Source organism: Numenius arquata, chromosome 5 (genome assembly GCF_964106895.1).
Source record: "Numenius arquata chromosome 5, bNumArq3.hap1.1, whole genome shotgun sequence".
In the NCBI taxonomy this organism is placed as follows: Eukaryota; Metazoa; Chordata; class Aves; order Charadriiformes; family Scolopacidae; genus Numenius; species Numenius arquata.
Window position 1 is genome coordinate 306,728 of NC_133580.1, and position 12,429 is coordinate 319,156.

Genomic DNA, 12,429 nt, shown 5'->3' on the forward strand with positions numbered 1-12,429 from the left:
AAAGCTGCCTCAAATCCACTCCAGAGGCTCGCAAAAAGAGCCAGGAGGCGAATAGAGAGTAACCCACCAGCTATTTATTTGTTTTCTGAAACTCTTGGGATTTTCCAGCCGGTCCCGTGACTCGCTCGGGCTCTGACTCACTCCCTGAGCGCTGGGGCTTGGCTGCCCGGGATGCTCTGCTGCTGCCGGAGGCTGCCGGGGGGGGGGGCTGCCAGGGGAGAGGGTGCCCGGGAGGGTGTCTGGGGGGTGTCCGGGGTGGGGGCTGCCCAGGTTTGTGGGTCTGCGAGTAAACGCTTCTCAGGTGGCAGCTCTCTGTGGTTTGCTGGGGCTCTCAAAAGGCCATTTTAAAGGAAATGGCTTTGGCCGGGTGCGGCTGGGCTGCTGGGGGGCAGCGGGCCTTCCCGGGGATGCGTTTGCAGCGAGGGGCAATGTCGTGAGGGATCAGGGGTACGGTGAAGGTTACCTCTCCCCTCGGAAGTTCTGGCAGTAACCATGACCGCTGGACTGGGAGCCCGGCGGCAGACGGGAGCCCGCTCTCCCGGAGCCGGGGTTTGGACGCCCCCGCGCGCAGCTCCGTGTCTGTTCCGCAGAACCCGGGGAAGGTGCTCTGCTGCTTTCTTTCCCGTTGTATTAGTTTCCACGGAGGCCTGTTTTTCATTTAAATGGTAGGAGCCAGCCTGCCTCGCAAAAACATTGTTCTCGATGCCTCCGACCCGTTGGGCAATAAAAATACGAGGTTGGGGAGCTGCTGCGGAAGGAGCGTGGTTTGTTGCTCGGAGCCGCCGAGCAGCGAGGCGGCCGGAGGGGGGGTGCTGGACACCAGCGTCCAGCCACGGCTGTGGGTCAGGATCGTGGACTGGTTTGGGTTGGAAGGGACCTTAAGGCCCCCCCAGTGCCACCCCCTGCCCTGGGCAGGGACACCTCCCACCAGACCAGGTTGCTCCAAGCCCCCTCCAACCTGGCCTTGAACCCCTCCAGGGATGGGGCAGCCACAGCTTCTCGGGGCAACCTGGGCCAGGCTCTCACCACCCTCGCAGCAAAGAAGTTCTTCCCCAGATCTCATCTCCATCTCCCCTCTGTCAGTGTCAAACCCTTCCCCCTCCTCCTAGGGCTCCCCTCCCTGATCAAGAGTCCCTCCCCAGCTTTCCTGGAGCCCCTCTACGGACGGGAAGGGGCTCAAAGGTCTCCCCGGAGCCTTCTCTTCTCCAGGCAGACCCCCCCGGCAGTGCATCCCGTTGCAGCGCAGAGCCCTGGCTCTGGCCCGGCTGACGCACGGTGGATGGGTTTGTTTGGGGGGTGAATGCTGCGGGAGGGGTCACAGCACCCGCTTACTCTTCCCGAGCCCCCTCAGCTGCACATGCGACTCGGCAGGTTTTTCCCCGAGATGCCGTCCCTCCCGGGGCCGCACGCAGCCCGCTCTGTTCCCTGCCCTGGGGGGCTGTGTCAGCCCCGGCGCGGGGTTCCCTCGGTGTTCTCTGCGGATGCTCCCCCGCTCCTCTGTCCGCTCTGCTCCGTGTCCCTCAGCGCCGGCGCCGTCACGGCCGTAGGTGGGGTGGGGGCATTTGCCCCCCCGGCAAAGGCATTTGCCCTTTCAGCGTGTCCCGTCCGCAGCAGCGTGTGCTCCGGGCGAGTGGCTGATGCTGCTCCTTTCCCTTATTAGACGGTGTTTTCAGTGTCTCTGCTGAATCACCTCGCGGCGGCTCATCGCTTCGGTACATTGGTTTTTTTTCCAGACCAGCTAACCCTGCCCTCCAAACTTCAACCTTGACTGTTTTCTGAGGAAATAACTGAATTTTTAGGGCTTTCCCTCCTAGTGTGGAGGAGGAAAGAGAATTTTTCCTTTTCTCACTATCTGAAACGGACATTTTTTTTCTTGGGGAGGGAACGGGGGCTGATGGGAGCATTACACTTTGCTGGGTGAAGTTTGAGCCAAGTTTAAAGCAGCTGAAACAGGTTTTGGCATGAGCAGTTGCCCTGCGCTTGGCTTGAAGGCTCCAGCGGTCTCTCCCCTCTGCGTTCTCCCAATGCTGTAACGTTTAGAAAAGTCTGTCTTTGGTTGGGTTTGGCCTTTCTCCTCCAGGTGCCCTTTGGAGAGATTTGGTGGCATCGTTCAGTGACGTGGAGCGGGGTGGGGACCCACCGGGATGTGGGGTCCTGCTGCTGGGGACATCAGCAGGGGCTGGCTGGAGGCAGGGCTGGGCACACGCCGTGTCACCCGGACTGCCTGGGCACGCCGGCTTCGGGCACTTGGGGGCACCCGCCGTCACCGCGCCATGTCCCCGTCCCTGCAGCAGTGCGGGCTGGGGAGGGCAGCGGGCAGGGCTGTTTTCACCAGGAAGGAAAACCTGTTCAGACGTTTTCTCTGGTGCCTGTTGCCGTAAGACGTCGAAGCTTGTGCAATCTGTGGGGCTGGTGCCCGAGATCTGCCGGATAAGCCGAGGAACTGGGGACTGGTGCTGGGAACGTGCCGGGACGCGCCAGGGGAGGCTCCTGGCTCGATCCCACAGCTCTCAGCGAGCTCCCTCGGGATCTCTGGAGCCACCGTGGTGCTGGCTGGTCTGAGGGGATGCACAGGCTTCGTACCTGCCATGTCCCTCCGCATCATCCCACAGGTTGCAGGGGACGAGGGGGTCCCCAAGCAGTGCTGAGGATCTTGCTGCAGAAGGAACTCCAAAAGGGCTGATTGTCCCAGTGCCTAGTGATGGGTTTGGTGACTTTTGGGTGGGTTTAGGCATTTTGTTTGCTTTTCCAGCAGCAAAACAGCAGTGAAGGGAAAAAGCAGGCAGCAGGAGCGGGAGACTCCGGTGCTCACATCTGCAGAAGGAGTTAAAGCCTCCTTGCAGTGCAACCGGCTGAAGGCAGTGCCTTTACCCTGGGGCTGAGTTTGTACCGCTCTATCTCAACATCTCCAGCTCTGATTTTAACAGTCTCACCGTGCCTTAAACATAAGCAACAAATCAGCCAAAATAAGCCTCATCCCCGGCAGTTGGTTGGCGTGTTGTCTCTGCTTCCAGGAGAAACCGGAGGGTTTGCATCCCTCTCCGGGCATTGGCAGCGCTCGCCCTGTGCCCTGCCAGCGGGGGGGGAGTGGGGAACCAGCCCGGCACCCGGCTTTCCCAGGGCCCCCGCAGCTGGGGGCTGAGCCCCAAGCCCCCCGCTATGGTTTGAGGAACCCACAGCAATTTATTGTCCTTCAGACAATTATTCCATCACCCCATAGCCCCTCCCCACCCAGGAAAGGGAATTGGGAAAAAACAAGGAAACCCAAGGGTTGAAGTATAATCAGATTTAATAGCATGAGACTAAATAATTAGCACTAATAACACTAAGGAGCCAGTATGGATCCCGATGCCAATATAAAATATACAAGGATTATACTCAGCCCGTTCCCCAGCAGAAGCTGTGCCCTCCCCGCAGGGACAGCCCCTGTGGGACCCTGCGAGCGCTGCGGCTCCGGGAGGGAGGGAAGGGCTCGGGGCTCCGGCACCGGGACAAGGAGTTCTCCGGATCCCAGCCATCGAGGGAGGGGGAGAGAGGGAACTCCTCAGCAAACTTTCTAGTTTAGGTTGGATGTGCCGTTCACGGTATGAAATAACCCCGTTGGCAGCTTGGGTCAGGGGCCCGGGTCTCGCTCCTCCTCGTCCCCTCTCCTGGGGAGCTCGAAAACACCGAGACCTTGAAACCCGCACCCCAGAGCTGGCTGTAAAGGGAATATTGTCACCAGTTCAGACACCAGAGTCTTCTAAGAGTGCAGTTTTCCCAGGCTTTAGAAGGGAAATGAGCCCTGTGTGGCTCAAACCAGGACACCCTTCACAGCCAGGGCAGCTGCGCGGCTCCCGCTCCCCACGGCTCCCGCTCCCCACGGCTCCTTGGCTCCCGCTCCCCACGGCTCCTTGGCTCCCGCTCCCCACGGCGGGGCTTGGGGTGAGGCAGGGAGAAAATTCACGGCAAGTTCCCTGTGGAATGTGGAATGGGGCATCTTGAACGTGCCCCCGAGGCTTTCACGTGCGGTGCCAGAAAGGTGGAAAGGTTTGTTCTGCGCAGGCAAGTCCCGCACGAGGCAGGAATTTGGGAGGAAGTTATTCAGCCCTTCGCTGCGATGCCGCCCATCAGCCCATCCTTCCCTGCAAGCCGAGCTGTGCTCCCCGCCAGCCCGTCCACTTAAGGAAGCAGCCTAACGGCGGGAGACAACCGCAGATGAGAGGTTACGTCTCCCACGGGGCACGTTGTGCTTAATCGTTCCCATTTGTCACCGTCCTGCCTTTGTGCAGCGCTGGGGTGTGGGTTTCTGCACCGGCCTCGGGGTCTCTTTCTGCTCCCGTGAGCAGTGACATCGCAAATGCCCTGCTGCAAAAACATTCTCCTGTGATGGCCTTCGACGGCTCCCTTCATTTGTCTTCGGGTTGTGAGGGGGGAAAGCAGCCGGGTTATTTCCCGCAGAGAAGCCATTCGGTTTGTCCGGAGCAGATGGGGCTGCAAGGGCTGAGCAGGGAGAGGGGCTCCAGCAGCACCCCCGGCCGTCCTGGGGGTGTTTGAGCACGTTCTTCATCGGGGGGGACTTTGCATCGCTCAGTGCTGGGCTTTGCTCTCCTGATGCCGGTGCTGCCTCCACCAGAGCCCAGGGCCGGGATCCTGCGGGTGCCGTAGGTGCTGCGGGTGCTGTAGGTCCCGCGGGAGCCGTGGGCGCAGGGCTGGGGCAGCGCCTGGCTGGGGCTCCCACCCCGCCGGGTGCCAGGGGACACGGAGGAGACAGGATGGCTGCTCGGCTGGTGGCCTGTCCACGAGCAGCCCCATCTCCCGGGGGGATGGACGTGTCCCTGCCCTGCTCACCAAATGTGCCCCTTGGCCGGTGCCCGGGGGTGGCTCGGGACAGCCCGGGCGGGAAGGACCCTCGGGAGGGACGGGGGGCAGGCCCTCGGCAAGGGATGAACCAGGAACGTTTCGCTGCTGTCTCTTATGGCCCTGGTGCCCGAGTGCTGACAGACAGTGGCAAGGTTTGGGGACGCCTTTCAAAGCCTGATACTGATGTTTTGTGACAATTAATCTTGCTATTTATATCAGTATAATTAGCTACGTTATTAATATTATCAAGGCGCCACAGTGCTAATTATATGTCTGCGTAACATGTGCTATCAGTACTGTTTAAAATCCAATGTAATTCTGCTTGACATTATCCCTACCATTAGTGTTATTTGTTGTGTGCTGCGGAAGATAATTTGACGCTTCTAATCGCGGCGATACCCATTAGGCAAACTGTCCCCACTTGCCCAAGCTTTTGAGAATGATGCCACCAAGTGGTGCAGCTTTCCCACGGATGCTTCCCTGTGAAATCTTCCCCGGTTTCGGGGTCCCTTGTCTGTCCAGCTCTCCCTCAGAAGGAAGGGAACCCTTGGAAAATCCCACCCCCCAAAATAAAGTAAGTAGATCTTTGCTCTGGGGCTGTGGGAGCTTCTCTGGTCTTCCGTTTCCCCTTCTGCCACTGCCGGGAGCTTAAATATTTCAAATTTGAGGAGCAATACAGCTGCTGTGTGGGGAACCTGATGTTAAGGAAACTTTGCCATCTTTTATCCTATAGCAGCACAGGGTTTTCCTTCTCTCCCGCCCCTGACTCAGGAGCTGGCGGTGTTTGATGGCTGGGGAGAGCAGAGAGCATCCTCCCAGCGCTGGTTCTTTCCCCGGGGGATAGACAAGGCGAACGCAGGTGTTTGAAGCGGGTGCGGGGTCCCACTGGCTCCCGACGTGCCTTCCACCAGAGTGTCACCACCTCCCACTTCTGAAGATCCTCTCCCGTTGCTAGCAATAGAGTTTGGCAAAGCTAAATGTGGAGCGAGGTGCCTCTACATCTGTTTTGGGACTGAAATAATGGTCTGAATACCAGGGGAGGTCTCTGGCCTCTCCTCCTGCAGCTCCCCTGGTGCTGAGGTGCCCTGGGGTGATGCCTGGCTGCAGTGGGGGCAGACGCTTGAGGTCCCTACAGCGCTCGTTGCGAGACCCCACGGACTTCCCGATCCTTTTCCTTTCCCTGTGCACCTCTCCTGTGGCTTCACCCCTTGGGAAGCCACTTGCCAAGAGGGGCCCTGGGGAAACCCTGGCTTTCCTCTCCCCTGCAAGTGGACATCCTCATCGGGATGAGGGCCTGGGAGCCAGGTCCCACCAGCATCTCCATCCTCTGCCCAGGGCCAGCCCGTCCGACTCACGGAGAAGGTTTTAAACTGAGATAAATCCTTCGATACAGGGGCAGGTAAAGGGATGCATTTGATTTCTGACGCTCTCACGCTGCTGCTCGTGCCTCAGCCTGCTCTCCTGCGGCTGCAGCTCCTGTTACTTCTGCTGCAGAGACAGGGGGAAGGAAAAAAACCAGTCTCTGGAGCGTGCGCAGGAGTTGGAGCAACGGGGAATTAAAAACCAGCTGCTGGAGCGTTTGATCATCTTGTTTGATCCTCAGAGCTGGGAGCTGGGTTTTTTTAGGGCACGCTGGGAGAGGGAAGGCACCAAGCCGTCGGCTCTGTATTTCATTATCATTCATTCGCAGCCGTCTCGGTGCCCTCTCTCCAGCATGAGACCCTGGGAGAGGGAGGAAGGGTACGAGGAGGGGGGGCAGGAGCAGCTCGGGGCTGGGGGAGTGGATATTTGAACAGCTTTGGCGACGTCTTTCTGCTGGGACCTGTCGTGAATGGGTGCTGGGAGGATGCTCCCCTGGGCAGGGTGTCCTGGTGCTTCTGGCTGCCGCGCTCAGAGATGCTGAGCCCCGGTCCCCGTGGTGCGATGTGCCCCAGAGGTGGGATGGGTGTTGCAGCCCCAGAGATGGGTGTTGCAGCCCCAGGGTGGGCACCTTCTGCCCCACCGTAGCTGGATGACAGCCCTTATTTTTCCTCAGATGGGATGGGGCTTTGCCATGGATTTCTCATTGAGCAATTCATCTCAGCGTGAACCTGCTGCTCTCCCTGTCCTTGGTTGTGGGCACCAAGTGCTCGTGACCCTTCCCATGCTGTCCTCCAAATCTTCATCTCACTGTTGTCCTCCTAAACACCCATCCCGCTGTCATTCTCCTAAACCCTCATCCCGCTGTCATCCTCCAAACCCTCATCCCGTCGTCTTCCTCCACCACTCATGCCCTCTGAGCACGGACCCACCTGATGTTCCTCCTGTGCCAGACCCTGCCCAGCTCCCGGCCAGAGGAACGGGCAGGGATCGGCATGGGGCACAGTGCTGGATGCTGGTGCCGTGGTGGGTAGGAGCAAGGAGGTGACTCAGACGATAAGAGCCACCAGCGCAAGGAGGATGAAAGATCAAGTAAGGTCCCACAAGGTGGGACTAACAGGCCATCCAGAGGACGAGCCATTTGCAGATATAATTTATGCATTTTATTGCCGATTAATATTTTAGATTAAAATCATGTTCTGCGGTGTTTTGGCTTAGTAAAGCTAAACTCCGGGTCGTGGTCATTACACAAGTCAAGCTCCCCCTGAATTGATTTCTCCCTCGTCATTTGTCATCGACCTCTGATGCTGTATCTTTCTGATCTCTGCAGAATTCAATACGTTTTCTGCAATAATTTGAAATGCAGGAGCTTTAGCTTCACTTTCAAGCTAATTTTGTATTTGTAATTCAAAACATATCTCCCCGGTGTTTAGGCGTGAATTCTATTTCTAATTCATTTTATGCATTTTATATTCCGTTTTGGAACAGCTGAATCTAAATATTGATATGCAGCCCAGGCAGTGAGGAGAAGTAGGTATAGCAGGTTCCTTCCTTGCAGGTTTTCATTACTTTTTGCTTGAATTTTGCTCATTTGGTTTGGGAGGTGTGATAGAAATTGAGTGAAGTAATTAGTGAATCTTTGCTCAAACCGTTATCTATCTGGTGAAATCACAAAGCGTCTTTTTTATTGTTGAACGGAAACCAGATGTTCCTCGGAAATGTATGAATCCTCCATGAATTTCTCTCTGGCACTTTCCTAAACTTTCTGTTGAGTGAGGACTCATTGAATTTCATCTCTTCGTTTCTGCAACAGAAGCTTGATTGTTTATTAAGTGCAAATACAAATTTGCGTAAATTACGTGCCAAATTCCAAATTTCCTTTAAGCAGCCTCAGACTGGGTGTTTTAAGATCTTCAGGTGATGCCGTTAGTTTGGAAGGGCCGTCAGACCTCTCAGAACCCGAGCCCTGCTCCGAGCCCTGTGTTGCAGGTGACCCTGGCTGGTTTTGGGGCTCCTCGGGATGCACCAGATGCTCCCTTCGGCTGCCAGACCGTGCCTGGAATGCTGACGAGAGCTGATGCAGCCAGCCCGCTCCGATTTCATACACTTACTTATTCCAGCTTTTGCTGAGGGAGGGATCGCCGGCGCCATGCTCTTGGTCGTTCAGTCACGACAATGGAATATGTATGTGATAATGCTCTTTCCCCTATAGCTGTGCTCTCCGATCTTGGGAGAGTCAATGCAAAGTTAATGAAGCTTTCTTGGCTGGGAATCACATCGAGAGCCCCAGAAGGTGAGGAGCAAAGGGTGTCTTCAATCAGAGCAGCTCGGGGAATGGCCAGCAGAGCACTGGAGCCTTTTGGTGGAACCCCAGAGGGTCATCGGCAGCGACACGCTCCAGGCTGAGCCCAGGGCAGGACAGCGGGAGGGCAGGGAGGGAGGAAGACATCAAGAAAGGGAGGAAGATCTCAGGGGAGGGAGCAGCCCCAGGGGTGGAGCTGGGTCTCTGTTTGATTTGGAGCTTTAGTTCTCCAGGTGTTTTAAAAAGTTCTTAATTTATCACAATATTGCTGCTCTAACAACCCATACCGCTGCTGTCCTTTTTTTTTGTTTGTCAAGAGCAAATTTTTTCTATTGCTCATAATTTCCGTTAGGAGTTCTACATCTTCTTCTACTAAAAATTCCACATCTTCCATGATGGTTGTGCCTTTCATTGTGATGATATTTTCTGTCTGGCCTCAGCCCAGGCCTTTGGCAGGTCCTGCCCGTGGCTCCGTCCCACCGAAGCCATTGGGACCACACTTCCCTGGCTGCGTTTGTCCCTTTGTAGAGCTCCTACAGCTAGTCCTTACATCTTCTCCATGTGCTGTTCTTCATGGTCCAAATTCATTTTAGTGCTTCATGTTCAAGGACGTTTATGGTCTTTATTGTTTTCCTTAGGAAATCTTAATGGCAAAAATGTTTGTTGATGCTCTTTCAGTTAGCTTGTCCTCTCTGTCTTTAATAATTGATCCCAAGCATTATCCATGGCACTTAGTCTCCTGCTATTCTGGCACTCCCCGCATGCCTCAGATCAGTATTTGCCAGGCATTTTTTCCTGGAAACCCCGTCTGAGCATGAGGCTCTGACGCACCCGTAGGAGTATTCTTAAGAGCTCTTCATAGCCATAGCATTATCTGCAGCAAGAGTCGTTAATGTAATTGCACTATCATTAGTGAACCCATGAAGACTTATGTTTGCTGTTGGTCTCCACCCACCTTCCCTTGCCTTGCCTTGCCTTGCCTTGCCTTCCCTTCCCAGACAGCTTCTAAGGGCAACTTTTGTGTTGTTCTTCATCTTTGCCTACCAGGTGAACATACAAATCCTTCAGAGGATGCATCATCCGTTCCACCAGCCGACTCTTCCACGAGGATATACGTGTTTATGGCAATGAAGCTGTGTTGTCTGTCTTTTGTACTTTGAAACGGGTTTTGTTCGCTTTTGATTTCAAAGCCAGTGGTAGCAGGGTACGGGCCGCCACGGTCCCCTCCTGGTTCACATTGTAGAATCATAGAATCATACAATCATTCAGGTTGGAAAAGACCCTTGGGATCATCGAGTCCAATCATCAACCCTACTCTACAAAGTTCTCCCCTACACCATATCCCCCAACACCACATCTAAATGACTCTGAGGGCCCTCCCTCAGCTGCGGAACACAGCGGGGGTTTTCTCCTGGGCTGTGGTTTCTTGCTGTGTCCCTGCTCATTCTCTTGCCTTCAGAAGGGCCCCTCCAGATGCTCGGTGTATCCTGGTCCCTAACCTTTTCTCCGTCTCCGAGGCTGTTGGTCCGTGTTACAGGCTGTGGTTTGTTGCAAGCCCTTTGGAGTCTCTGCCGTCTGAGGGCTGCGTGTGTGACCTCTGCGTGGGTGACCTCTGCGTGGGTGACTTCTACCCAACCTTCACCCGGGTGGGTTTCTCCCCCGTCCGGCTCATGAGATGCTGCTGGTGTAGCTCTCTAGGCACAGGACCACGTAAGCCCACCCCACTGGGCTCTCGCAGACCCTCGGGGATCCAGCACGCCCCGCAGAGCGGGCTGGGGTCTCCTCAGGTGTCTTTAAAACACTGAGTATCTTGGGAAGGAACCGGCTTTGCTGCCGGTGAATCCTCCATCCCTGGGGCGGGACCCGCAGCAGCGTCTCCGGCAGCTGAAAGGAGCTTGTTCCCTTGCGACCTCCAGAGAGTTGTCGAGAGAAATCGTCAGGCTGTTGCTTTTCTGGTTAAATGAAGCTGGTTTTCTAGCAAGCTGTCAGGTTTGTCATCTTATCCCCGGCGTGAGCAGGCGGGGGGACAGGCGCTTGTGGGTGCCGTGGCCACAGGCTGCAGTTCCCGGAGGTCAGGGGGAGCTGGGGTGGAGAGGACACGTGGTAAATCACTCGGGTTTGAAGGTTCCCACCCTTTTCCAAGTGAAAAAAAAAAATGCAGGGAGACTTTTCTAAGTGTGACTTTTTAAGAAACAGGAGGAAGAACTTTGAAATGACCTTAAATTTTCCTAATTTTGAATCGTTTTGGATGGGTTTGCTCTTCCCAGCCTGGAGTCACATGTGCTGGAGATGCTGGCGTCCAAGCCGACCCATCGGATGTCCTTTCTCGTTGGTGCTGAAGCACAGTTTGCTCAACTCCTTTTTGATGTCTCACATTGGGAGATTGTTCTTTTATTAATGATTTCTGCCTCTCACCATTAAAAATTTGGGAAGCCCAAACGCTTTGTGCAGCTGCAGAGGTTGTGCTGTGACCGCCCAGCTCCGGGTACTTCATTCCCAGCCTTCCCCCCTGCTACAGTGGGTCAGAATTGAAATACAATTTTTATATCAGTCCGTGGAAAACATTTGGGTTGGCCAAACCTGCTGTTTTGCTCTGCTCTCGAGCACGTGGTCCCTGCACCGGCGCAGGGAGGGCTTTCAGCGTCACTGCCGAGGCCGCTTGGCTTTCTGCCACGCCGACCCGAAAGGGTGATAAATTTAGCTAATCCCAATGAAAGCAAATTGCTGCAGGAGGCTTCAGAAAGGTGTCAGAGTCCCCAGGACCCATCCAGGTCTGATGACACCTCCCCAAACTATAATGGGCGCTTGGCTGGAGCTCGGGGCTGCTCTTCTGAGATGTGGGCAGGGACGAGGTGGCCGCGGGGACCAGCCCCGCAGCCGTGGCCGTGCCATGGCCAGCGATGGCTCTGGTGGGATGCTCGGGTCCAGAGCCGCTTGTGCAGCCTGGGAGGTACAGAGACCCCAAAGGACAGCGGGCTGAAGGAGCAGGGGGACATCTGCCATGTCTCCTTTCTTTTCTTGTTCTCTCCTCAATTTTCGTGGTTTTGTAACTGCGGCAGAACAAAACAGAATAGTTACTATTGGCATATCTTCCAGGAGATGGGAATTCTCAGTGAAGCAGGGATGCAGCGATGCTTGGTTCCCGTGGGGATGGCAGAGCTGGTTCCAGAGCTTCTCCCTAGATGAGCCCTGGGGACATCTGGGGCTGGCGTGGGTGGCCCATGGCTGAGGAGGGACGGCGGGGGCTGATGCCAGCCCTGGCTCCCGCGGCACATCGTCATCCATCCATCCATCCATCCATCCCTGCGGGGGGGCTGAGATGGGGACGGGGGGGAGGTTTGTTCCCTTCCACCCCTTGGGACCCGCAGATGCTGGTGGTACCTACAACCGGCCTGGCTTGACCTCCTGGTGCTGGCTTGGAAGAAGGTAGAAATTGCTAGAGGAAAATTCCTGGAAAAAGGCGTCCTCGGAGCAGTGGAAACCTTTTCCTTCCACTCTGTCTTTCTAAAGGAATAAATAAAAGTAGTGGAAGAGAAACAAATAAGCTCATGACTCACTGTAGCTTGGGAATTTTTACATCAAATGTAGCAAATTTAATAAGATGTCTGAAAATCACATTCTTTTAAGCTGGGAAGCACGCAGCCAAGCCGGGGAGTGGAGTCTCCGAGTATTTAAATAGGACAGCTCAAACAAGCAGATAATGGTTAGATGGCTTCAGGAATAAAAACTGGCTTGTCACAGTCAGGATGAATTTAATAAAATATTTAAACAATTTTCAACACTGCTGTGATGATACAGAAAACCATGATAATATCCAATAGGGGAAGAATTGCTTTGAAAAGATTAAAGGATGTAAACAGTGAAGGACCCAAATAAGCCGAATGCATTTCTGCCCTATGTTTGCAGAAGCGTTCGTTAAGCGAGCT

General features: G+C 55.2%; 1 protein-coding gene across 3 annotated transcripts in view; it reads left to right on the plus strand.

The window, feature by feature from the left end:
• Window positions 1-12,429, plus strand: part of MID2 (midline 2) — a 60,793-nt gene that overhangs the window by 20,084 nt on the left and 28,280 nt on the right. The window contains exon 4 of one of the 3 annotated variants that reach the window (XM_074147374.1): window positions 10,534-10,548. The exons of the other annotated variants lie outside the window; for them this stretch is intronic. Coding sequence (XP_074003475.1) covers window positions 10,534-10,548 — 15 coding nt within the window. The remainder of the gene's footprint in view (window positions 1-10,533; window positions 10,549-12,429) is intronic. 3 annotated transcript variants of the gene reach the window in all.